Genomic DNA, 2,500 nt, shown 5'->3' with positions numbered 1-2,500 from the left:
AGGATTAGAGAGACAGAGAAAGAGAAAGACAAAGGGAGATTGAGGTAGAGGATTTATAGATAGACTTATCTACTATCTATCTATCTGGCTATCTACTTATCTATCTGTATATCTGTCTATCTACTTATCTATCTATATTATATATGTTTATCATTCTATTTATGTATCTGTCCACTTATCTATCTTATCTGTTTATTCTTATATCTATCTATAGACTTGTACCTACTCATCTGTCTACCTCATTCAACCAATCAATACATTAGTTACTCAGTTCTATTAGTCAATCTATAAATCCTCTACCTCAATCTTCCTTTGTCTTTCTCTTTCTCTGTCTTTCTAATCCTTAGATTATCTTTCTGTCTATATCTCTATCTCTATCTCTATCCATCAGTCTGTATCATTATCGAATTACATGTATTTCCCTCTTTACTTCTCTTTACTACTTCTCTCTCAGTACTTTTATACATATATATTTTTTGAATTGATTATATATCTCTCTCTGTTATAATCACACACACCAATAATAGAAACAGAAACCTTTTTTTCTGTTTCACTTTGGCTAGCACTCTGTCCTATTCTTTCTCTCAATATCACTATCTCCTTTATTATTCATTCACATCCTACCTGGATCTCCCAAAGCCTCGGTGTAGTTAGTCTCTGCCAAGTAGCGCGGCGTGAAGTAAATGTTCCTTCCGGGTTGGCCACACCCGCCCACCTGGAGTGTCCATGGGGCGTGGGCGTACACCGGGTGGGGCTGGGCGACGACGAAGGCAGGGGCGATAGGCGGGGCGGCGGTGAAGTTGAGGGTGCCAGGACATCTTGAGGAGGACCATGAGGAAGGGACGACAACGACCACGTTCCTGAAGAAGGCACGGCTGCCGGTGGCCAGGTACAGTTGCGAGGAGGCTCGGCCCATCACCTCCTGAAGTAGAAAATAAAACATATAGTTACTAAGAGTTTTAACACAGAGAGCAATAGTAATAATGATAACAGCCTTAATGATCATAGTTAAGATTTCATTAAATAGGTTTTACAGCTGTTGCAGTAATAATATCTTTAGATTATTGAAAAAATAATAATGATCTAATACTGTATAATCCGCATGATGGAGCATGATTTCATTACATTAATCTCGGTATGAATAATTGATTAAATGATTTTAGATTGCCTCACTTATGCTCTTTCGATAATTTCGATAATCTCTTCTGGCTTTCTCTTACCATATCGAGAAATATACCGTAAACTTGAGGGGAAAATACGATAGTTAAGACAGATTAAAATAAACCAAGAGAAGAATAAACAAATTAAATCAAAGCAACATAAGGACTATGATGATAATGATAAAAATAAAAATAATAATGGTAATAATGATACTGATAATAGGAATAATAATACTAATGATAAGAATAATACTAATGATAAGAAAAATAATAATGATAAGAATAATAACAATGATAACAATAAAAAAATAATTGAAGTAATAATAACGATACTACTGATAAAAAATAATTATGACACTCATCACGATAACAATACTACTAGAATAATGATAACGTTAATAATAATTAAAGATAAGGAACTAACACTTAAAGGGACCGAGTCAAACCAAGGCAAAAGGACAGCCAATCTCTACAACCCATTGTAAGGTGTATTCTCAAACGCCTTCATAGTGATATAATGGAATATAATTGCCCCACGGACACTTTTCTGGGTTTAAGGATTATAAAACTTTATCGCGGGGTTTCCTCTGAGGGTCAGGGATAACATAAACTTCTTGCTCTGAGGAATGGGGAGAGAAAAGGATGGAGAGACGAGAGAAAAGGATGGAGAGACGAGAGAAAAGGGAGAAGAGGGGAACTTGGGGGATGAGATGTGAGAGGGAGATAAGAAAGATGTGAGAGTGAGAGGAAAAGGAGATGAGAGATTGGATGAAAGAGAGAGAGAGAGAGAGAGAGAGAGGATTTGGGGAAAGTTGGTAAGATGAGAGAGAGAAGAATGGAGGGATTGAGATGAAAAAGAGAGAAGTTGCGATGTTAGAAGATAAAAGAGAGAAGTGAGGAAATGAAATGAGATAGATGGTTGGGAAGTTAGAAGATGTATATACATGTATAAACATGTATATATGTATGTATGTATATGTATGTGTATATGTATATGTATATGTATATGCATATATATATATATATATATATATATAATATTATATATATATATATATATATATATATATATATATATAATATATATATTATATATATATATATATATATATATATATATATATATTATATATATACATACATATATACATTCATATATGCATGGATATACCCCCGCAGAAAGAAAAATGGAAAGGAAAGATACAGAAATGAAAAAATAGCCTCTTTTTCATTGCCAAGATACTCCCAAGGAGAAGTAGTCAAATGAGGTCAGCTCAAATACGGCCTTTGGTGTCGCTTCGATCCCGGAGAGAACCGCCTGTCGTCTAATTGAATCGCAA

The 2,500-nt window shown here is 34.5% G+C and overlaps 1 protein-coding gene across 1 annotated transcript in view; it reads right to left on the bottom strand.

Moving 5' to 3' along the window:
- LOC122262948 (calcium-activated chloride channel regulator 1) overlaps window positions 1-2,500 on the bottom strand; it is a gene marked incomplete in the record, with an annotated part of 655,339 nt that overhangs the window by 191,287 nt on the left and 461,552 nt on the right. Inside the window, 1 exon segment of the mRNA XM_086550102.1 lies at window positions 625-922. Within this exon segment, the coding sequence (XP_086406228.1) occupies window positions 625-922 (298 nt within the window).

Source organism: Penaeus japonicus, unplaced genomic scaffold, assembly GCF_977035675.1.
Source record: "Penaeus japonicus unplaced genomic scaffold, GWHDUDI00000001_assembly GWHDUDI00000023, whole genome shotgun sequence".
NCBI classification, from domain to species: Eukaryota; Metazoa; Arthropoda; class Malacostraca; order Decapoda; family Penaeidae; genus Penaeus; species Penaeus japonicus.
This window is presented reverse-complemented; position numbering and strand designations above follow the sequence as displayed.